This window comes from Leptodactylus fuscus, chromosome 3 (genome assembly GCF_031893055.1).
Source record: "Leptodactylus fuscus isolate aLepFus1 chromosome 3, aLepFus1.hap2, whole genome shotgun sequence".
In the NCBI taxonomy this organism is placed as follows: domain Eukaryota; kingdom Metazoa; phylum Chordata; class Amphibia; order Anura; family Leptodactylidae; genus Leptodactylus; species Leptodactylus fuscus.
The window spans coordinates 245,759,557-245,783,861 of record NC_134267.1 but is presented as its reverse complement, the minus strand read 5'-3'; the positions used below and the strand labels follow the sequence as shown (position 1 = coordinate 245,783,861).

At 45.8% G+C, this 24,305-nt stretch overlaps 2 protein-coding genes across 2 annotated transcripts in view; one reads left to right on the top strand and one right to left on the bottom strand.

Annotated features, from left to right (window-relative positions):
- LOC142198387 (uncharacterized) overlaps nt 1-10,036 on the bottom strand; it is a 297,722-nt gene extending 287,686 nt beyond the window's left edge. Inside the window, exons 1-3 of the mRNA XM_075269402.1 lie at nt 9,905-10,036; nt 4,909-5,139; nt 4,699-4,825 (exon numbers count right to left, since the gene is read on the bottom strand). Of these exons, the coding sequence (XP_075125503.1) occupies nt 4,699-4,825; nt 4,909-5,139; nt 9,905-9,982 (436 nt within the window). The 5' untranslated portion in view covers nt 9,983-10,036. The remainder of the gene's footprint in view (nt 1-4,698; nt 4,826-4,908; nt 5,140-9,904) is intronic.
- The window catches only part of LOC142198436 (uncharacterized), a 308,715-nt gene that overhangs the window by 31,923 nt on the left and 252,487 nt on the right, over nt 1-24,305 (top strand). The gene's annotated exons all lie outside the window — the stretch shown is intronic.

The following is a 24,305-nucleotide window of genomic DNA, read 5'->3' as shown; positions in this document are numbered from 1 at the left end:
CGGCGCCGCTACGGGGGAGAACATTGTCACTACCTTGTTTTCCACTAAATACAGGCATGCTCAGTTACTACAGCTCGCCTTTACGTCATCGCATCATTCACATTCTTATAGTTGTTCTCCTGAGTGGATTTTATACATCTGTGCACAGAACTCAAAGACCCACTGAGTCACCAGAATATACATATAGCTATATATATCTCCTCTTACCATGTGATGTCCGGGGGGGCCGGGGGTCTGTATATAATATATATATCTCCTCTTACCATGTGATGTCCGGGGGGGGCCGGGGGTCTGTATATAATATATATATCTCCTCTTACCATGTGATGTCCGGGGGGGCCGGGGGTCTGTATATAATATATATATCTCCTCTTACCATGTGATGTCCGGGGGGGCCGGGGGTCTGTATATAATATATATATCTCCTCTTACCATGTGATGTCCGGGGGGGCCGGGGGTCTGTATATAATATATATATCTCCTCTTACCATGTGATGTCCGGGGGGGCCGGGGGTCTGTATATAATATATATATCTCCTCTTACCATGTGATGTCCGGGGGGGCCGGGGGTCTGTATATAATATATATATCTCCTCTTACCATGTGATGCCTGGGGGGGCCGGGGGTCTGTATATAATATATATATCTCCTCTTACCATGTGATGTCCGGGGGGGGCCGGGGGTCTGTATATAATATATATATCTCCTCTTACCATGTGATGTCCGGGGGGGCCGGGGGTCTGTATATAATATATATATCTCCTCTTACCATGTGATGTGCGGGGGGGCCGGGGGTCTGTATATAATATATATATCTCCTCTTACCATGTGATGTCCGGGGGGGGCCGGGGGTCTGTATATAATATATATATCTCCTCTTACCATGTGATGTCCGGGGGGGCCGGGGGTCTGTATATAATATATATATCTCCTCTTACCATGTGATGTCCGGGGGGGGCCGGGGGTCTGTATATAATATATATATCTCCTCTTACCATGTGATGTCCGGGGGGGCCGGGGGTCTATATATAATATATATATCTCCTCTTACCATGTGATGTCCGGGGGGGGCCGGGGGTCTGTATATAATATATATATCTCCTCTTACCATGTGATGTCCGGGGGGGCCGGGGGTCTGTATATAATATATATATCTCCTCTTACCATGTGATGTCTGGGGGGGCCGGGGGTCTGTATATAATATATATATCTCCTCTTACCATGTGATGTCCGGGGGGGGCCGGGGGTCTGTATATAATATATATATCTCCTCTTACCATGTGATGTCCGGGGGGGCCGGGGGTCTGTATATAATATATATATCTCCTCTTACCATGTGATGTCCGGGGGGGGCCGGGGGTCTGTATATAATATATATATCTCCTCTTACCATGTGATGTCCGGGGGGGCCGGGGGTCTGTATATAATATATATATCTCCTCTTACCATGTGATGTCCGGGGGGGGGCCGGGGGTCTGTATATAATATATATATCTCCTCTTACCATGTGATGTCCGGGGGGGCCGGGGGTCTGTATATAATATATATATCTCCTCTTACCATGTGATGTCCGGGGGGGCCGGGGGTCTGTATATAATATATATATCTCCTCTTACCATGTGATGTCCGGGGGGGCCGGGGGTCTGTATATAATATATATATCTCCTCTTACCATGTGATGTCCGGGGGGGGGGCCGGGGTCTGTATATAATATATATATCTCCTCTTACCATGTGATATCCGGGGGGGCCGGGGGTCTGTATATAATATATATATCTCCTCTTACCATGTGATGTCCGGGGGGGCCGGAGGTCTGTATATAATATATATATCTCCTCTTACCATGTGATGTCCGGGGGGGGCCGGGGGTCTGTATATAATATATATATCTCCTCTTACCATGTGATGTCCGGGGGGGCCGGGGGTCAGTATATAATATATATATCTCCTCTTACCATGTGATGTCCGGGGGGGCCGGGGGTCTGTATATAATATATATATCTCCTCTTACCATGTGATGTCCGGGGGGGCCGGGGGTCTGTATATAATATATATATCTCCTCTTACCATGTGATGTCCGGGGGGGGCCGGGGGTCTGTATATAATATATATATCTCCTCTTACCATGTGATGTCCGGGGGGGGCCGGGGGTCTGTATATAATATATATATCTCCTCTTACCATGTGATGTCCGGGGGGGCCGGGGGTCTGTATATAATATATATATCTCCTCTTACCATGTGATGTCTGGGGGGGCCGGGGGTCTGTATATAATATATATATCTCCTCTTACCATGTGATGTCCGGGGGGGGCCGGGGGTCTGTATATAATATATATATCTCCTCTTACCATGTGATGTCCGGGGGGGCCGGAGGTCTGTATATAATATATATATCTCCTCTTACCATGTGATGTCCGGGGGGGCCGGGGGTCTGTATATAATATATATATCTCCTCTTACCATGTGATGTCCGGGGGGGCCGGGGGTCTGTATATAATATATATATCTCCTCTTACCATGTGATGTCCGGGGGGGCCGGGGTCTGTATATAATATATATATCTCCTCTTACCATGTGATGTCCGGGGGGGCCGGGGGTCTGTATATAATATATATATCTCCTCTTACCATGTGATGTCCGGGGGGGCCGGGGGTCTGTATATAATATATATATCTCCTCTTACCATGTGATGTCCGGGGGGGGCCGGGGGTCTGTATATAATATATATATCTCCTCTTACCATGTGATGTCCGGGGGGGGCCGGGGGTCTGTATATAATATATATATCTCCTCTTACCATGTGATGTCCGGGGGGGCCGGGGGTCTGTATATAATATATATATCTCCTCTTACCATGTGATGTGCGGGTGGGCGGGGGTCTGTATATAATATATATATCTCCTCTTACCATGTGATGTCCGGGGGGGCCGGGGGTCTGTATATAATATATATATCTCCTCTTACCATGTGATGTCCGGGGGGGCCGGGGGTCTGTATATAATATATATATCTCCTCTAACCATGTGATGTCCGGGGGGGCCGGGGGTCTGTATATAATATATATATCTCCTCTTACCATGTGATGTCCGGGGGGGCCGGGGGTCTGTATATAATATATATATCTCCTCTTACCATGTGATGTCCGGGGGGGCCGGGGGTCTGTATATAATATATATATCTCCTCTTACCATGTGATGTCCGGGGGGGCCGGGGGTCTGTATATAATATATATATCTCCTCTTACCATGTGATGTCCGGGGGGGCCGGAGGTCTGTATATAATATATATATCTCCTCTTACCATGTGATGTCCGGGGGGGCCGGGGGTCTGTATATAATATATATATCTCCTCTTACCATGTGATGTCCGGGGGGGGGGGGTCTGTATATAATATATATATCTCCTCTTACCATGTGATGTCCGGGGGGGCCGGGGGTCTGTAGATAATATATATATCTCCTCTTACCATGTGATGTCCGGGGGTCTGTATATAATATATATATCTCCTCTTACCATGTGATGTCCGGGGGGGGCCGGGGGTCTGTATATAATATATATATCTCCTCTTACCATGTGATGTCCGGGGGGGGGGCCGGGGTCTGTATATAATATATATATCTCCTCTTACCATGTGATGTCCGGGGGGGCCGGGGGTCTGTATATAATATATATATCTCCTCTTACCATGTGATGTCCGGGGGGGCCGGGGGTCTGTATATAATATATATATCTCCTCTTACCATGTGATGTCCGGGGGGGGCCGGGGGTCTGTATATAATATATATATCTCCTCTTACCATGTGATGTCCGGGGGGGCCGGGGGTCTGTATATAATATATATATCTCCTCTTACCATGTGATGTCCGGGGGGGCCGGGGGGCTGTATATAATATATATATCTCCTCTTACCATGTGATGTCCGGGGGGGGCCGGGGGTCTGTATATAATATATATATCTCCTCTTACCATGTGATGTCCGGGGGGGCCGGGGTCTGTATATAATATATATATCTCCTCTTACCATGTGATGTCCGGGGGGGCCGGGGGTCTGTATATAATATATATATCTCCTCTTACCATGTGATGTCCGGGGGGGGGCCGGGGTCTGTATATAATATATATATCTCCTCTTACCATGTGATGTCCGGGGGGGCCGGGGGTCTGTATATAATATATATATCTCCTCTTACCATGTGATGTCCGGGGGGGCCGGGGGTCTGTATATAATATATATATCTCCTCTTACCATGTGATGTCCGGGGGGGGCCGGGGGTCTGTATATAATATATATATCTCCTCTTACCATGTGATGTCCGGGGGGGCCGGGGGTCTGTATATAATATATATATCTCTTCTTACCATGTGATGTCCGGGGGGGCCGGGGGTCTGTATATAATATATATATCTCCTCTTACCATGTGATGTCCGGGGGGGCCGGGGGTCTGTATATAATATATATATCTCCTCTTACCATGTGATGTCCGGGGGGGCCGGGGGTCTGTATATAATATATATATCTCCTCTTACCATGTGATGTCCGGGGGGGCCGGGGGTCTGTATATAATATATATATCTCCTCTTACCATGTGATGTCCGGGGGGGGCCGGGGGTCTGTATATAATATATATATCTCTTCTTACCATGTGATGTCCGGGGGGGCCGGGGGTCTGTATATAATATATATATCTCCTCTTACCATGTGATGTCCGGGGGGGCCGGGGGTCCTCCATCATCACCTCCTTGTACCGATCCTCGTGTCCTTCTAAATACTCCCACTCCTCCATGGAGAAATAGACAGCGACATCCTGACACCTTATAGGAACCTGACAACACAATGATACAGTCATCACCCCTCCCCCTCCAGTGCTGTTACTGGAGAATTTCCCAGCATTCCCAGCAGTGTCACCTCTCCAGTCAGCAGCTCCAGCATCTTGTTGGTGAGTTCTAGAATCTTCTGCTCATGTATCAGGGAGAGAGGGGGAGGGGCTGTGATGGGGCCCCGGCTCCTGCTCCCTCCTCCTCCTGGCTCTGTGATGGGGCCCCGGCTCCTGCTCCCTCCTCCTCCTGGCTCTGTGATGGGGCCCCGACTGCTGAGGGCCACACAGTCCCCCGATGTCTTCTTCACCAGTGAGTATTCCTGTGTATGGAGAGACAACAGATGATAGAAATGTAGTACAGATACCTCTCCGCTCAGCAGATAGATGATAGAAATGTAGTACAGATACCTCTCCGCTCAGCAGATACATGATAGAAATGTAGTACAGATACCTCTCCGCTCAGCAGATACATGATAGAAATGTAGTACAGATACCTCTCCGCTCAGCAGGGAGATGATAGAAATGTAGTACAGATACCTCTCCGCTCAGCAGATACATGATAGAAATGTAGTACAGATACCTCTCCGCTCAGCAGATAGATGATAGAAATGTAGTACAGACACCTCTCCGCTCAGCAGATACATGATAGAAATGTAGTACAGATACCTCTCCGCTCAGCAGATAGATGATAGAAATGTAGTACAGATACCTCTCCGCTCAGCAGGGAAATGATAGAAATGTAGTAGAGATACCTCTCCGCTCAGCAGATAGATGATAGAAATGTAGTACAGATACCTCTCCGCTCAGCAGATACATGATAGAAATGTAGTACAGATACCTCTCCGCTCAGCAGATACATGATAGAAATGTAGTACAGATACCTCTCCGCTCAGCAGATAGATGATAGAAATGTAGTACAGATACCTCTCCGCTCAGCAGATACATGATAGAAATGTAGTACAGTTACCTCTCCGCTCAGCAGATACATGATAGAAATGTAGTACAGATACCTCTCCGCTCAGCAGATACATGATAGAAATGTAGTACAGTTACCTCTCCGCTCAGCAGATACATGATAGAAATGTAGTACAGATACCTCTCCGCTCAGCAGGGAGATGATAGAAATGTAGTACAGATACCTCTCCGCTCAGCAGATAGATGATAGAAATGTAGTACAGATACCTCTCCGCTCAGCAGATACATGATAGAAATGTAGTACAGATACCTCTCTGCTCAGCAGATACATGATAGAAATGTAGTACAGATACCTCTCCGCTCAGCAGATACATGATAGAAATGTAGTACAGATACCTCTCTGCTCAGCAGATACATGATAGAACTGTAGTACAGATACCTCTCCGCTCAGCAGATACATGATAGAAATGTAGTACAGATACCTCTCCGCTCAGCAGGGAGATGATAGAAATGTAGTAGAGATACCTCTCCGCTCAGCAGATACATGATAGAAATGTAGTACAGATACCTCTCCGCTCAGCAGATAGATGATAGAAATGTAGTACAGATACCTCTCCGCTCAGCAGATAGATGATAGAAATGTAGTACAGATACCTCTCCGCTCAGCAGGGAGATGATAGAAATGTAGTACAGATACCTCTCCGCTCAGCAGATAGATGATAGAAATGTAGTACAGATACCTCTCCGCTCAGCAGATACGTGATAGAAATGTAGTACAGATACCTCTCCGCTCAGCAGGGAGATGATAGAAATGTAGTACAGATACCTCTCCGCTCAGCAGATACATGATAGAAATGTAGTACAGTTACCTCTCCACTCAGCAGATACATGATAGAAATGTAGTACAGATACCTCTCCGCTCAGCAGATAGATGATAGAAATGTAGTACAGATACCTCTCCGCTCAGCAGGGAGATGATAGAAATGTAGTACAGTTACCTCTCCGCTCAGCAGATACATGATAGAAATGTAGTACAGTTACCTCTCCGCTCAGCAGATACATGATAGAAATGTAGTACAGTTACCTCTCCGCTCAGCAGATACATGATAGAAATGTAGTACAGATACCTCTCCGCTCAGCAGATAGATGATAGAAATGTAGTACAGATACCTCTCCGCTCAGCAGATACATGATAGAAATGTAGTACAGATACCTCTCCGCTCAGCAGATACATGATAGAAATGTAGTACAGATACCTCTCCGCTCAGCAGATAGATGATAGAAATGTAGTACAGATACCTCTCCGCTCAGCAGATAGATGATAGAAATGTAGTACAGTTACCTCTCCGCTCAGCAGATACATGATAGAAATGTAGTACAGTTACCTCTCCGCTCAGCAGATACATGATAGAAATGTAGTACAGATACCTCTCCGCTCAGCAGATACATGATAGAAATGTAGTACAGTTACCTCTCCGCTCAGCAGATACATGATAGAAATGTAGTACAGATACCTCTCCGCTCAGCAGGGAGATGATAGAAATGTAGTACAGATACCTCTCCGCTCAGCAGATACATGATAGAAATGTAGTACAGATACCTCTCTGCTCAGCAGATACATGATAGAACTGTAGTACAGATACCTCTCCGCTCAGCAGATACATGATAGAAATGTAGTACAGATACCTCTCCGCTCAGCAGGGAGATGATAGAAATGTAGTAGAGATACCTCTCCGCTCAGCAGATAGATGATAGAAATGTAGTACAGATACCTCTCCGCTCAGCAGATAGATGATAGAAATGTAGTACAGATACCTCTCCGCTCAGCAGATAGATGATAGAAATGTAGTACAGATACCTCTCCGCTCAGCAGGGAGATGATAGAAATGTAGTACAGATACCTCTCCGCTCAGCAGATAGATGATAGAAATGTAGTACAGATACCTCTCCGCTCAGCAGATACGTGATAGAAATGTAGTACAGATACCTCTCCGCTCAGCAGGGAGATGATAGAAATGTAGTACAGATACCTCTCCGCTCAGCAGATACATGATAGAAATGTAGTACAGTTACCTCTCCACTCAGCAGATACATGATAGAAATGTAGTACAGATACCTCTCCGCTCAGCAGATAGATGATAGAAATGTAGTACAGATACCTCTCCGCTCAGCAGGGAGATGATAGAAATGTAGTACAGTTACCTCTCCGCTCAGCAGATACATGATAGAAATGTAGTACAGTTACCTCTCCGCTCAGCAGATACATGATAGAAATGTAGTACAGTTACCTCTCCGCTCAGCAGATACATGATAGAAATGTAGTACAGATACCTCTCCGCTCAGCAGATAGATGATAGAAATGTAGTACAGATACCTCTCCGCTCAGCAGATACATGATAGAAATGTAGTACAGATACCTCTCCGCTCAGCAGGTAGATGATAGAAATGTAGTACAGATACCTCTCCGCTCAGCAGATAGATGATAGAAATGTAGTACAGATACCTCTCCGCTCAGCAGATACATGATAGAAATGGAGTACAGATACCTCTCCGCTCAGCAGATAGATGATAGAAATGTAGTACAGATACCTCTCCGCTCAGCAGATAGATGATAGAAATGTAGTACAGATACCTCTCCGCTCAGCAGATACATGATAGAAATGTAGTACAGATACCTCTCCGCTCAGCAGATAGATGATAGAAATGTAGTACAGATACCTCTCCGCTCAGCAGATACATGATAGAAATGTAGTACAGATACTTCTCCTCAGATACATGATAGAAATGTAGTACAGATACCTCTCCGCTCAGCAGATAGATGATAGAAATGTAGTACAGATACCTCTCCGCTCAGCAGATAGATGATAGAAATGTAGTACAGTTACCTCTCCGCTCAGCAGATAGATGATAGAAATGTAGTACAGATACCTCTCCGCTCAGCAGATAGATGATAGAAATGTAGTACAGATACCTCTCCGCTCAGCAGATAGATGATAGAAATGTAGTACAGATACCTCTCCGCTCAGCAGATAGATGATAGAAATGTAGTACAGATACCTCTCCGCTCAGCAGATAGATGATAGAAATGTAGTACAGATACCTCTCCGCTCAGCAGATAGATGATAGAAATGTAGTACAGATACCTCTCCGCTCAGCAGATACATGATAGAAATGTAGTACAGATACCTCTCCGCTCAGCAGATACATGATAGAAATGTAGTACAGATACCTCTCCGCTCAGCAGATAGATGATAGAAATGTAGTACAGATACCTCTCCGCTCAGCAGATACATGATAGAAATGTAGTACAGATACCTCTCCGCTCAGCAGATACATGATAGAAATGTAGTACAGATACCTCTCCGCTCAGCAGATAGATGATAGAAATGTAGTACAGATACCTCTCCGCTCAGCAGATACATGATAGAAATGTAGTACAGATACTTCTCCTCAGATACATGATAGAAATGTAGTACAGATACCTCTCCGCTCAGCAGATAGATGATAGAAATGTAGTACAGATACCTCTCCGCTCAGCAGATAGATGATAGAAATGTAGTACAGTTACCTCTCCGCTCAGCAGATAGATGATAGAAATGTAGTACAGATACCTCTCCGCTCAGCAGATAGATGATAGAAATGTAGTACAGATACCTCTCCGCTCAGCAGATAGATGATAGAAATGTAGTACAGATACCTCTCCGCTCAGCAGATAGATGATAGAAATGTAGTACAGATACCTCTCCGCTCAGCAGATAGATGATAGAAATGTAGTACAGATACCTCTCCGCTCAGCAGATAGATGATAGAAATGTAGTACAGATACCTCTCCGCTCAGCAGATACATGATAGAAATGTAGTACAGATACCTCTCCGCTCAGCAGATACATGATAGAAATGTAGTACAGATACCTCTCCGCTCAGCAGATAGATGATAGAAATGTAGTACAGATACCTCTCCGCTCAGCAGATACATGATAGAAATGTAGTACAGATACCTCTCCGCTCAGCAGATAGATGATAGAAATGTAGTACAGATACCTCTCCGCTCAGCAGGGAGATGATAGAAATGTAGTACAGATACCTCTCCGCTCAGCAGATAGATGATAGAAATGTAGTACAGATACCTCTCCGCTCAGCAGATACATGATAGAAATGTAGTACAGATACCTCTCCGCTCAGCAGATAGATGATCTCCAAGGTGAAGTCTAATATTCTTCTGGTGATCTCAGTCCTGTCCTTGTCCATCCTTGGTGGGTCATTCAGGAGAAGGAGCGTCTGGAGGAGAAGAGGAGGAAACTGGATGAGCTGGAGGATCTAGTAATGCAGGAAAGAGGAGGGGCCCGAAATCCTTCAGGGGCCACATCATGTGACTTGCATTTGTTTGGGATCCTTGTCTTTCCTGCACAGAGAACTACATGCTCCTGAGTCTTCTCTTCTTAGTTCTCTGACTTCTGGTATCTTCTATCTGCTCTGAGCTTGTCTGTATCTGTCCTGTAATATATTACTGTATTATCTGCTGCTGTTACACACTGAATTTTGCCATGGTGGGACTAGTAAAGGATTATCTTATCTTTCTTATAGGTTGTTCCAGGACATTCATATTCTATATTAGGATAGGTCATCAGTATAAGATCGGGAGATCCATCTTCTGACCAGGGCCACCATCTTTGAAGTTCTGGCTATATTGCCATCAGGGGCCTGTTCACAGCTATAATGGAAAGAAACCCGGAGCTCAGCACCAGAAATCTCAATCCTAATGATGTGTAGTCTTAGTCTATGTATGAGCTGACATTGTCGGGCCCCTCTACATTACAGCTGTGACCGGGCCCTCTACATTCCCCACTGCCCTCACCTGTCCCCTCCCCCAGTCTGACTCCTGTTACTGTCTGTAGTCAGGGACGCTCTAACCATAGCATACATGGTGCCCCTACACCAGGCCCTATAGCAGCAGGGGCCCCTCTCAGCCTTTCTGGATTCAGCAGGACAGTCCACATATCAGGCCTTCTCCCGCTATCCCCATTAGAGATGATGAGTAGTGAAATATTCGAAAATTCGATTTGAGTAGACCTCAATATTCGACTATTTGATCGTTTATCGAATTCCATTACAGTCTATGGGAAAAACACTGTCGTTTCAGGAGAAACGAAAATTCGACCAATTGGAGTCACCAAGTCCACTATGGCACTTCAGGAAATTATGCCAACACCTCTGCAATGCAACTGGGACAGCAGGGGGAGCATGTCTGGGGGCATCTAACATGCCCAAGTCACTGTATTACCCCAACATCACAGCCTATCAACTAGACACTCCAAACTCAATAGAACCTCTATGAAAGTGGAAAAATACCTGGAAACCTTCTTTTCTCTACATTAGTAGGGATAGAAAGCTAAATTTTTAAGCTAAAGTAACATTATTATGCACCCCTTTAAATCACGTTGCCCACGACAACCACAGATGGCATAGGCAAGGGGGAAATCCAACAGCCCCCACCCTTAACTGTCATTGTGTGTGTGTGATGAGACCTCCAAAACTTAGCTTCAGGTCCTTGGGGTGAGGTGAGCCTTGTAGGAGCAGAGTATTAGGCTCTTTAAGAGATAAGATAATCCTTTAATAGTCCCACCTTGGGGAAATTTCAGCGTGTTACAGCAGCCTAGTAATACAGATACAGGATAATACAGAGTAATATGTTACAGACGTAGACACAGATAAGCTGAGAAGAGAAGATATACTAGGAGTCCATGGCAGCTAAGGAAAAAAACAGAAGAGAAAGAGGAAGACCTCATGGTCATCCTCATAATCATTAGTTCTCTGTGCAGAGTGATCTTCGTTTGGTCTGATGTAGATTATACAGCCTGGTCGCGGTTGGAAGGAAGGACCTGCGATAGCTCCTTCTCACACTTGGGGTGAAGCAGACGGTCGCTTACAGTGCTGCCAAGTCCCATCAGGGTCCCATACATGGGGTGGGATTTGTTCTCCCGCATGGAGGTCACCACAGACAGTATCCTTCTGTCACCCACCACCTGTACTGGGTCCAAGGGGCTCCCCAGGACAGAGCTGGCCCTCCTAATCAGCCTGTCAAGTCTATTTCTGTCCCTGGTTGATATACTGCTTCCCCAGCAGGCCACACCGAAAAAGATGGCTGAGGCAACCACAGAGTTGAAGAAGGCCCTAAGAAGTGTCCCCTGGACTCCGAAGGCCCTCAGCCTCCTGAGCAGGTAGAGTCTGCTGTGGCCCTTTCTGTGCAGCACCTCCAGGTGATCAGCCCAGTCTAGTTTATTATTGAGGAGCACACCCAGATACTTATAGGTCCTGACTATCTCAATACATGTTCCTTGGATCTCCACCGGGGTCGGAGCACCTCTCCGTTTACTAAAGTCCACCACCATCTCCTTGGTCTTCCCAGCATTAATCCTGAGCTGGTTCTGCTGGCACCATGGGATGAATTGAGGATTGTAGGAGCCTAATATTATGAGGAACTCTCCTCTCTGCCACCAACGAGGGTTGATGGAAACATCTCCATCATATTCTGCACCAGTTGCTTGTGACAATCACTCATGCGATTTGTCCTCCCCTCTACCGGAATTAAAGACGGTATATTATTTTTATACCGGGGGGTCGAGGATTGCAAAAATCCAGTATTGGTTGCTCTCCATGATGTGTACAATACGTTTGTCACTAAAAAAGCAGCCCAACATGAACTCAGCCATGTGTGCCAGTGTGTTAGTTGGCATGACTGTGCTGCAGCCACCGGAAGGGTCACTCTCTATATCCTCCACCCATCCGCGCTGAAGCAATGGGATGCACTGAACTGCCCCGCTAGCCTCGTGTGTGAGAATGACATCACCTGCCACTTCATCCTCCTCCTCTGTCATTACACGCTGAGAAGCGGACAGGAGTGTGCCATGACTATCCTGCTGGGATGGGTCTGCTCCTATCCCCAACTCCTCAGCATACAATGCGTTATTCCTGATGGTGATGATGGATTTTTGCATTACACACAGGAGCGGGATGGTTACGCTCAATAATGCGTCATCACATCTGACCCTTTTGGTGGACTCCTCAAAGACCTGTAGGATTTCACATAGGTCTCCCATGCATGGCCACTTATGGTTGAGAAACTAAGGGAGCTGACTTTGAGGAACCATTGTATTTTGGAGATGGTACTCCATCAAAAGTCTCTTCTCCTCACACACCCTGCTCAACATGTGGTATGTTGAGTTCCATCGTGTGGTGACGTCGCACAACAGCCGGTGTTTAGGCAGATGGAGGCGTTGCTGGAGGGGTTTCAGGCTAGCAGCGGCTACTGTAGACTCACGAAAGTGGGCGTACAAGCGCCGCACTTTCACCAGTAGCTCAGCGTTTCCAGCTTGCAGCTGGGGTCGATATTACGGCGGAGGAGGAGAGTTTGTAAGAGCCCCTGTCAGAAATCTTGGGTCCCAGCCTCCACTACATTCACACAGTGTGCCGTGAGTGAGATGTAGCGTCCCTGTCCGCTTGTCTACGCTTTGGTGGTCAAGTGTACCTTAGTGCAAAGTACGGAACTCAGGGCCCACCTGATGTTATGGGACACGTGCTGGTGCAAGGCTGGGACGGCACACCGGGAGAAGTAGTGATGGCTAGGGACAGCATAGCGAGGTGCCGCAGCTGCCATCAGGTCACGGAAGGCCTAAACGGCTACATCTCCAGGGCCAGCAGTTTGGAGATGTGGCCGTTTAAGGCTTGGGCATGTGAGTGGCTTCCGCTGTATTTCTGCCTGCGATCAAATGCCTGGGAGTGGCTGGAAAGAGGCGCATGATGGAGCAGAGGCAGGAAAAGGGGAGGATGAGGGTGAATTCCACAAAGTGGCATTGGCAGAAGTACAGGTGTCCTGGCTGGTGGTCTGGACTGCAGCGCAAGCACTGGCAACAGTGGGAGAGGCAGTGGCGGCAACGCCGGATGACAATTGTCCTGCGTTTGCTCTCTCTCATTGAGTCCAGTGCTTGCCTTCCCAATGACAGAGGTGGTCAGGTTGCTCTTCTCAGAGCCCCTACTCAGTTTTGAGTTGCATAGTGTTCAAACTGCACTCAGTTTGTCCTTTGCGCATATGTTGAAAAATCTCCATACCATCGAGGAACATGGCCTCGATGGGGGAGTTTTTTGTGAGTGGCTAGGACAGGGAACATCTTGAGCCTTGCTTGCTCTGGCCTGGCTTCTCTGAAGCAGCTGTCCTGTGCCTCTGTCCATGCCTCTGCCTGTAGCCACCTTTTTTCCTGCTTAGCTTGCCTCCACATCTACACTGCTGGCTGCCCCTCACCTGGCTTAAATTAGTTGCAAAAAGATTGTTTGTACAGATGGTGTATATATACTGATGGTGTACAGATGGTAGTATATATACAGAGGTGTACTGATGGTGTATATACAATCTTCAGCAGTGGTAGATGTAAGTTTCGATCTTATAAGATTGCTGCCTGTATATTGCTAATTCCTCTCTAACCCTGCAGAACGTCTCTCCCTCTCTAATTCACAGTCACATCTGACCCGAATCTGACACCCGCTATTCTTATAGAGTAGAGGTCACCTGATTTCGCCAGCCAATGACTTTTTCCTATTTTTTTTGCGATACCTACTTCCGGTCCCACCTCCCCTGCACAGTTATTGGTGCAAAAAAAAGCGCCAGGGAAGGTGGGAGGGGAATCGAATATTTACTGCGTTTACCGCGTGGTATTCCACCAAGTACAAGTATTTCCAATACCGTAATATTCGATAGACGACCTACTCACTCATCTCTAGTCCCCAGTGTAAGTCTATGTCCTGAGGAGGCCGATAGAGCTGAATACAATGGGGGGCACAGAGCGATCATCTCCAGGCTCCACCATCAGGGCTCGTCTAGTGATGTCTGAGGCAGGAGGAGCGATGAGCCCCGAACCAGAGACACCAGGAATCTCCATGGCAATATATATATATATGTATAATATTGTACGATAGACCAGAAGGGGGCGATATATTATATTATATTGTATATACCGATGTCATCTTACCTGTCCTGAGAGCAGCCAGAGAGCCACTGCTGTATATACAGTATATATATATATATATAGCCTGGGGTAATGGCTGATAACAGAGAGAGCAGTCACTGCTGTATATACAGTATATATATATATATATATCTATAGCCTGGGGTAATGGCTGATAACAGAGAGAGCAGTCACTGCTGTATATACAGTATATATATATATATATCTATAGCCTGGGGTAATGGCTGATAACAGAGAGAGCAGTCACTGCTGTATATACAGTATATATATATATATCTATAGCCTGGAGTAATGGCTGATAACAGAGAGAGCAGTCACTGCTGTATATACAGTATATATATATATATCTATAGCCTGGGGTAATGGCTGATAACAGAGAGAGCAGTCACTGCTGTATATACAGTATATATATATATATCTATAGCCTGGGGTAATGGCTGATAACAGAGAGAGCAGTCACTGCTGTATATACAGTATATATATATATCTATAGCCTGGGGTAATGGCTGATAACAGAGAGAGCAGTCACTGCTGTATATACAGTATATATATATATATATATATATAGCCTGGGGTAATGGCTGATAACAGAGAGAGCAGCCACTGCTGTATATACAGTATATATATATATCTATAGCCTGGGGTAATGGCTGATAACAGAGAGAGCAGTCACTGCTGTATATACAGTATATATATATATCTATAGCCTGGAGTAATGGCTGATAACAGAGAGAGCAGTCACTGCTGTATATACAGTATATATATATATCTATAGCCTGGGGTAATGGCTGATAACAGAGAGAGCAGCCACTGCTGTATATACAGTATATATATATATCTATAGCCTGGGGTAATGGCTGATAACAGAGAGAGCAGTCACTGCTGTATATACAGTATATATATATATCTATAGCCTGGAGTAATGGCTGATAACAGAGAGAGCAGTCACTGCTGTATATACAGTATATATATATATCTATAGCCTGGGGTAATGGCTGATAACAGAGAGAGCAGTCACTGCTGTATATACAGTATATATATATATCTATAGCCTGGGGTAATGGCTGATAACAGAGAGAGCAGTCACTGCTGTATATACAGTATATATATATATATCTATAGCCTGAGGTAATGGCTGATAACAGAGAGAGCAGTCACTGCTGTATATACAGTATATATATATATCTATAGCCTGGGGTAATGGCTGATAACAGAGAGAGCAGTCACTGCTGTATATACAGTATATATATATATATAGCCTGGAGTAATGGCTGATAACAGAGAGAGCAGTCACTGCTGTATATACAGTATATATATATATCTATAGCCTGGGGTAATGGCTGATAACAGAGAGAGCAGTCACTGCTGTATATACAGTATATATATATATCTATAGCCTGGGGTAATGGCTGATAACAGAGAGAACAAGACAACAGCACTGACCACCGAGCAGGACCTGCAAGAGCTGAAGGACCTGTGATGATGTCACCGCTATCATGTGACCAGTACATGGGGGCGGAGCTCAGGAGAAGGATGAAGGATCTGTGATGATGTCACTAGGGGCGGGGTTTATGGTTTCTATGGAGTCAGTGCAGCTCCACGTTGGGATATTCTCTCGTAGTTCTTCCTGTGATTTCTTCTGACATCCCATAATCCTTCCTCTCCGCCCTGTCACATCATTAATCTTCAGCCATCTCTGTAATTTTGGAGGATTGTTCGTGTCGTCGTGCACTTGCGGTGTTATATATACTTGCTGACAGTGGGCAGAGGTCGGTGCTGATGTCTCCAGGCCGGGGCCACTGATGACAGGCCTGATGGTGCGATGAGTTCAGCCCATTGTTCTGCTTCTTATTATTTCCTATGCGGAGTTCTTCCTATTATTAGGGGATGGTTTCTTCTATGTTTCTCTGGTTTCGGCATTAGCCTCATGGCTTTGGACAATTCTATCTGTTCTTTCCTGTTCTGCTCTTCTCCAGACCTGCGCTGCTATACTTAGTATAATTTTGTGCGATTTCTTTATTTACGACACTCCCCCTTGTCCGTTCCTCTATCTTTATTCTGTCCCTGTTTTTCTCGTTGTCCAAATAAGTCCCTGTTCCGTAGGGGATTATAGGGGAGATTTTCCTCTGTTCTGGGATATGTGGAGAAAGCAGAAGCCGCCTTGTCCTGAGAATGTGAATAATGTCTGGCCTAAGGTGACCCCTGAACCTTGTGATCCTGACAGGGAAACCCCAGCTGTAGGGGGACCCCAGATGGTAATGATCCCCCCCTGTCTGTGTTAGCTGGTGATGCTGAAGGTCAGGAGGGTGTTCCCCAGATGCCGGAGCACGAGGTGTCCTGGGACTACTCAAATGAGAGATCCTGATTTGGCTCAGGCCAGAGGAAACGTAAAAGTGGTAAATAGTGAACCCCAATATCCAGGGGCTGATAAGGAGCTCCCCTATATGTCCATGAGCCAGGACCTGCTGTATAAGGTGACCCAAATATGGGGAGAAATTGAGCAATTAGTGGTGCCCTATCAGAGGGTGGTGTTAGATTTGGCACATAAACCTGTCTTAGGAGGACACCTGGGATATGAGAAGACCAAAGAGAGAATTCTACAATGTTTCTATTGGCCGGGTGTAGATAGACATGTGCGAGAGTATTGTAACTCCTGCCCCGAGTGTCAGCTAACCGCCCCGGGGTCACACTTCAAGAGGCCTCTGGTACCCCGACCCATTATAGAGGTACCCTATGAAAGAGTGGCCATGGACCTGGTAGGTCCTGCTAGGGGTCATCAGTATATACTAGTGGTGTTAGATTATACTACATGATACCCTGAGGCCGGACCCCGGAGACTTTGGATGAGTTAATTGCCAAGGAGCTCTTTTATATGTTCTCTCGTACAGGTCTACCCAAGGAGATCCCGATTGACCAAGGGACTCCATTTATGTCCAAGGTAATGAAAGAAATGTGTAAGCTCCTGACAATTATACACCTGCGACCCTCTGTGTATCCCCCCAGACAGATGACCCCTACACTGTATATCCCCCCAGACAGATGGCCCCTACACTGTATATCCCCCCAGACAGATGGCCCCTACACTGTATATCCCCCCATACAGATGGCCTAGTGGAGAGGGTCAATATAAACCCTTTAACGGGCTGTCCAGGATAAACTGATAATTAACCCCTAACCTCCCTCCCCCACCTAATTTCTAATTTACTTCAATTTAAAAAATTCTATAATTCACATGACTGCTCCAGGGACACTTTCAGATAATCCAGTGACGTTCCATTTCACCACTTTTGAAACGGAACGTCGCCATTGCTCTTCCCTATCCCCATCAATACTTACCGTGTCTTCCTGTCTTTTGGCAGTGGATGGAATAGGTTAGTCATGGAGACAGGGGAGGGTGGGAAGGACTAGTGATAGGCGAGATTGATAGACTTAGCGAGAAAGTGGGGGGGCTAGTAATGGGCAGGATCGCTAGTCAGTGGGAGGGGCTAGGCTTAGTGAGACAGAGAGTTTTATGATAGAGGAGGGGGGACCGAGTGAGAGGGAGTTAGTGCAGCAGCTACCCAGGAAGTTAAAAGCATGTAAACAAACGAAGAGGATGCAGAAGCAACCAGAGACACCCAGAAATCACCCCCAAAACTGTTAAAGGTATATAGGTGTACTTATTAACCATCACTAGCACTAACAGACCTTTCTAAAAAATAGATTTTCTGCCCGAAAAACCCCTTTAAGGATGGTACAGATTGGGATTGCCTACTGCCCTATTTAATGTTTACAATCCGAGAGGTCCCCCAGTCCTCCAGAGATTTATCCCCATGTGAGTTGGTGTATGGTAGACACCCACATGGTCTCCTAGACATGGCCAAACCTGGGAACAAGACCAAACTCCTTACAGAGGTGTAATAGAACACATTACCCTGATGCAGGACAGAATTGCAGCGGTAATGCCCATTGTGAAGGAACATATGGAGTGGCCCAAATGGCCCAGAGCCGGGTCTATAACAGAATGCCTAAACTTAGGACCTTTAGTCCCGGTGATCGGGTGTTGGTTCCCATGGTAGAAAGTAAATTTCTGGCCAAAAAGCAAAAGCCATATGAGATTATTGAAAGAGCGGGAGAAGTAATCTATAAGGTACCAGCCGGGCAAGAGGAAACCCGAACATATATACCATATACATGTACTAAACCCTGGAAGGACAGGGAGGTGTTGGCGTTAGTAGGTGCCCCTATAAGGTTACTACTCCTGGTAGGGCTGCACCCAAAGTGCAAATAGCAGAGACCCCGTCTGAGGCCCAGAAACAGGAGTCAGGAGAGTTGGTGCAGAGAAATACTGATGTGTTTACTGAGTCGCCTGGACGCACCTATCTGCTAGAACATGACATTGTCACCGAGCCTCAGGTATGGGTTAATCTAAAACCGTACAGGGTACCTAAAGCTCGTAGACAAGTCATATCTGAGGAGGGCAAGGACATGGTGGCACTTGGGGTAATTGAAGAGTCCAAGAGTGACTGGTACAATACCATTGTTTTGATTTCTAAGCCAGATGGTTCCATAAGGTTCTATAATGATTTCCATAAGCTGAATGAAGTTTCAAACTTTGATGCCTCCCCGATGCCCAGAGTCGATGAGTTAATCAAGAGGTTGGGACATGCCGGGTATTTCTCTACCCTCAACTTAACCAAAGGGTCCTGGCAGGTGCCGCTCACTAAAGAGGCCAGGGAAAAAACTGCATTTGTCACCCCAGATGGTTTGTTCCAATATGTGACAATGCCGTTTGGGCTACATGGGGCTCCAGAGACCTTCCAGAGGTTGATGGACAGAGTCTTTAAGCCCCATCAAGGGTCTGCTTCATCCTACCTGGAGGACATTGTCATCTTTAGTGCAGACTGAGAAAGCCAGTTATAAAAAGTTCAAGCCGTACTAGATTCCCTCTGAGCAGTCGGTTTAACAACCAAACCAAAAAAGTGTGCTTTGGGTCTGGAAGATCTATGGTTCAGACTGACACCTCTGATGTACAGTTAGGCACTGTACTTTCCCAAATGGTGGGTGATGAAGAGCCCCCAGCCACCTACCTGAGTAGGAAGCTTAGACCACCGGAGAAACATTGTAGCATTGTGGAGATTGAGTGCTTAGCCATAAGTGGGCCCTAGAGTTCCTGAGGCACAACCTCCTGGGCCGACACTAATCTGGTCACTGATCACTCCCCTCTAACATGGAAGTGCTGCACCAAGGATAGAAATGCTGGTGTTACCAGGTGGCTACTGACGTTACAAAATATTAAGTACACTGTAGAACACAGCACAGGTAAGCTGCAGGGGAATGTCAATGCCCTATCCAGGACCCATTGTATGTGGGCTAAAGGTGTCTGCCCCTACAAGTCTGAACAACGGGGGGAATGTGAGAAGGTGACAGGCAGAGTGCTGGAATCACAATCTATCTCTCCCAGATTTGTAACTTATGTGTGGTCCAGTGTGAGTCTTGAGTAAGCCTCAGCCCCAGGTGTGAGTCCTTGGCTTATTCCTGGGCCAGAGAAGGCTGCAGATCCAGGGAGTGAGAGGAGGTGTTTCTTCCTCCGAGTCCGCTGAGACTGTATCGTGCTTATTGGTTTGTCAGTCACCTATGTCCCCGGTACTAAGAATGTCAGAACATGTAGATAGGGATACAGACTTTGTCCCAGTGTTGAAGCTAGGGTCCCACCCCGTATCAATAAGAAAGAGAGCTTCACACAAAGATATGTGCCAACAAACCAGGTAATTTTTATTGGTAGAGCAAACGTTTTCGGTCTGGGGAGACCTTCCTCAGGCTCTACAAATTATCAAAACACAAAAGACAATAAAAAAGGGGATATTAACAACATATCCCAAATGAAACATAAAGTGCATAACACCAAATAAACATATGGTGGACAACATATGTGTACACAATATATACATTAAGAACCATGCGATGACTGGTATTAGCATTATCAGAGATAGCTTCTTGGAGATATATAAAGACATCCCATTAAGGTGAATAACATGTCAAACAAATGTAGATAAACACTGTATGCAGACTCATTTGCATGCTGTAATGGAGGTAAGTACACAACTGTCATGTTGACTCAGGAAAATAAACATCTCAGTACCTGTTAAATGAAGTGAAAACTGTCACAGATGTTGGTCTGGAATATTTGGTATGAGGTGAAATACCTGAAAGTGTATAGGGTACAAATTAGACCCAGAGTCAGACCAGATTAAAAATCAGGGCAGTTATGAGTTCCAGACCAGCCTATGCTCGTTGTCTAGGGGTACCTTACCTCCGCCGCCGCTATGCCGGGGCCCGCTCTTTCCGAGGAGAAATAGTAGAGAGATGCGCACAGGTGAACAGGCAATCTGCCAAAAGGAAGCGCTGGGTGTATAGCGTCTTTCCTGTATTTAAAAAGGCGCCGGAACGTGCGTCCTTCGTCCCTCAGGCGCCTGCGCATCTCCGTGTGTACTAAGGAAGTCGAGATGCGCAGGCGCGAGCGCGCGCTACGTCTGGGCCCGATGGTCGGGTTCAGTGAAACTTGTATGCGCATGCGTGCGCTGACTAAAAAGAAGCACGGGATATCAGAATGGGCATATTGTAACCTGTTAGCCGTCAACAGAAGGGAAATAGTGATGAGATCAAATCTAAGTGGGTGAATAGAAATTAAATGAAGTGAGATGTCATAGTAAAGGAGCTTGAAATCCCAAGGTAATATGATACCATATTAATGGTGAGATGTAAATAGTCCTAATAATAATAGATAGAAAGAAGAGATAAATGAGAAGAATATTTGTATGAAGAAAAAAGGAGAGAATGAGAGAGGGAGGAAAGACTGAGAATCAGAAAGGTAAGGAGAATGAAAAAAAAAGAAAAAAATAAAAAAAGGCAAAAATAGCAAAAAAATTACAAAGTGAAGATATCATAACAGGACCAGAAAATTGAGAAAAGTATCTATAGGAATAAAAGAGGTTGTGAGACAGGTGGTCACTTGGTTTGTTGTAAAATAAAAGATAAAAAATAAGAAATAAGAAAAAAAATAAAAAATTAAAAAATTAGTTGTACAAAACAAAATTTTCGTACAATATTAACCACGTTGTAACTGATAAGGATACTAGGATGGGCGGGCCCGGTATGGTTGGTCAGAGGTTGGTTTAACGAGTCTGTGAAATAAAAAATAAACAGGTGAGAAAAAACATACTAGGTAATGAGATGTATATGACATGTTAGATAACGAAATATGATATGTAAACACAAACAGGTAGAACATCTAGCTCACAAATATGCCTGTATTTCGTACTCTCTGTTTAAACCATGGGGTTCCATGGTTTGCAATTTGTGAATCCAGAACGCCTCTCGTTTTTTGAGAAGCGTTATTCTATTACCGCTCCTCCGTGGACTTTCCACGTGTTCAAGTACCTGGAATTTGAGCTGTACGATACTGTGTCCTGCTTGAATGAAGTGGAATGGAATAGGTAATAGTAGGTTACGACAACGGATATTGGATTTATGTTGTTTTATGCGGTCTCGCACACGTTGGGTGGTTTCCCCAACGTATGCGAGACCGCACGGGCATTTGATAAGATAAATGACGAAGTTAGAGTTGCAAGTGAAGAAATCATGGATAGGGAAAGTCTGACCTGTATGTGGATGGTAAATTTTATCCCCTTTTAATATATTAGCTATCTCTGATAATGCTAATACCAGTCATCGCATGGTTCTTAATGTATATATTGTGTACACATATGTTGTCCACCATATGTTTATTTGGTGTTATGCACTTTATGTTTCATTTGGGATATGTTGTTAATATCCCCTTTTTTATTGTCTTTTGTGTTTTGATAATTTGTAGAGCCTGAGGAAGGTCTCCCCAGACCGAAAACGTTTGCTCTACCAATAAAAATTACCTGGTTTGTTGGCACATATCTTTGTGTGAAGCTCTCTTTCTTAAGAATGTCAGAACAGACGCTCAAGGAGTGTGGCTTCTAACCATGAAACTGATAAACTGGAGTCTGCACTGAAGAGGGGAGTTGTGTTAGCAGCCTTAGACACTCAATTAGAAGCTCAGATCTTAGCGGCCCAAGACAAAGCTCATAGGGGTACCCCACGGGGTAAATTATTTGTTCCAGTGGGTTTGCGGGGTCAGTTGCTTCTGGAATGTCACGTTTCCAGGCTATCAGGCCATCCTGGGGTCGCAGAGACTAAGAGGTTAGTCACAAGAAATTTCTGGTGGCCAGGGTGCAGGGCAGAGGTGGCTGTTCATGTGGCTAAATGTGCAGTCTGTGTTAGGTCTAAAGCCTCACATGCTCAGATGGCAGGCTTACTGCACCCGTTACCTGTTCCCAGTACTCCTTGGACACATTTAGCAATGGATTTCATAACTGATCTGCCGCACTCGGAAGATTACATGGTGATATGGGGGTACTGCAGATAGATTCAGCAAGAAGCGCCAAGACTCTGGCGAAGGAATTTGTTAAAAATATTGTTCATTTGCATGGGGCTTCAGTGGACATTGTTTCCGACAGGGGTTCTCAGTTTGTGGCTCGGTTCTGGAGAGCGTTTTTTAGCAGGCTGGGTATAAATCTGTCCTTACCTTCTGGCAACCATCCTGGCTTTCCCGATCTGTGCCCGGTGTAAAGAGCTTACGGTGCCGGTACCGTAGTGCTCTATGGTCAGAAGGGCGTTTCTGACAGTCAGTCAGAGACGTCCTTCTGCCTCGCGGCGCCTATCGCGCTGTGCTGTGTGAGCAGGGAGGAACGCCCCCTCCCTCTGCTCGCAGTACTCGTCCATAGACTGCACCACTTCTCTGGAATGCTCTACCCCGGACAATCAGATCAACTCCCAATTTCTACAGTTTCAAACGCAAACTAAAGACGCATCTTATCAGACCGGCCGATCACAATGTCTAACGTAAACCCTTCACCCTCCTCTGTCCCCGCTCCCACACTTCCCCACATGATATGATGTCATCTCAGGATAACTTTATCTGTCCAAGCTCCATCCACATGTTACAGGACACGACTGGTGACGGCTCATAAAGTCTTATGTCTGTGTAATGACAGTCACCTCTATTACAGAAGTGTCTGACCTCTGTATAAGCAATACCGCCCCTGCTACCTCTTGTGTCCCCCCTCTACCTCATAGAGTGTAAGCTCCTGTGTCACCCCCTCTACCTCATAGAGTGTAAGCTCTTGTGTCCCCCCCTCTACCTCATAGAGTGTAAGCTCCTGTGTCACCCCCTCTACCTCATAGATTGTAAGCTCTTGTGAGCAGGGCCCTCAGTCCCATTGTGTGAAATGACTTTCTTTGTAATGTATCTTTCTGTCTGGATTTGAACCCTACAAATTGTACAGCGCTGCGGAATATGTTGGCGCTATATAAATAAAATTTATTATTATTATTATTATCAGGGAGGGAGGGGGCGTTCCTCCCCGCTCCACAGCACAGCGCGATAGGCGCTGCGAGGCAGAAGGACGTCTCTGACTGACTGTCAGAAACGCCCTTCTGACCATAGAGCACTACGGTACCGGACCGTAAGCTCTTTACATCGGGCA